Here is an 818-nt window from a genome sequence, read left to right as displayed (position 1 = left end):
TCTACATCAAGACATTTTCGCATGTAGATATCGCCAAAAGTCTCTTTCCATTCTGTTATAGAACTGGATTTAAATATTTTTATTTGCTGATGCTTATCTGTATATGCTATCAGGTCATCAATTATCCTAGAATAATATCCTTTAAACTTTTCTATTTTTTCTATATACTCAGTTTCGTTGTTCTTAAACAGCTCTTTCAGCCCAAAACATTCTTTGTATTTTGCGTTTGTTGACGTAGTGCTGCTTGCAATAAAGTACAAAAATAAGCTATCCTCTATTTCTAATGCAAGATCAGAATATTCTTTAATATCTTTTTTAAGTTTTTCTTGGCGGTCTGAAAACTTTTCTATGTAGGACGTGTCTATGTTCAAGCTTTTGTGATTTCTTAGCGAGTTATAAGCCAATCTATAACTTTTTCTTCTTATGTTGTCTAGTCTTTTCTTGTTCCACAGCTCAAAATCTAAATCTTTTATTTCTATTTTACCTTCATTTCTTTTTGGCTTTTCTTTTTCTATTTCATTTCCAGCTTTTTTCTTTGGTTTCTGCTGAGCAGTATGATCCTTCTCTGAGCTAGTTATTTCACTTGCTTTTCTTTTTTTTGCTTTAGATAGGGTAGTATTATCTATTGTATCAGAATCATCATTTCCTCCTCTGCACTCTATGATAAAGAGAGCGAGTATTCCGCTAATACACATGACTTCCTTCAATTTCATGCAAGAAAATTGTATTTAGCTATTTATACTTTCAGTTAGAAATAGTCCAATACACACACTCGGCTCCCAATGACGCTGTCCTATAGTAGGTACTATCTTTCTCAC

The 818-nt window shown here is 32.4% G+C and overlaps 1 protein-coding gene across 1 annotated transcript; it reads right to left on the bottom strand.

Moving 5' to 3' along the window:
- On the bottom strand, positions 1 to 713 carry NEMIN01_2518 (uncharacterized protein; the record flags this gene model as incomplete). Its single annotated transcript, XM_051478460.1, has 1 exon — positions 1 to 713. A coding segment is annotated over one exon (713 nt), but the record flags the coding sequence as incomplete, so codon positions are not given.
- Between the last annotated feature and the right edge of the window lie 105 nt (positions 714 to 818).

The sequence above is a fragment of the Nematocida minor genome (genome assembly GCF_024244105.1).
Source record: "Nematocida minor strain JUm1510 chromosome Unknown 6472, whole genome shotgun sequence".
Lineage (NCBI taxonomy): Eukaryota > Fungi > Microsporidia > Nematocida > Nematocida minor.
The sequence above is the reverse complement of the archived record's forward strand: the minus strand, read 5'-3'. Positions and strand labels throughout refer to the sequence as shown.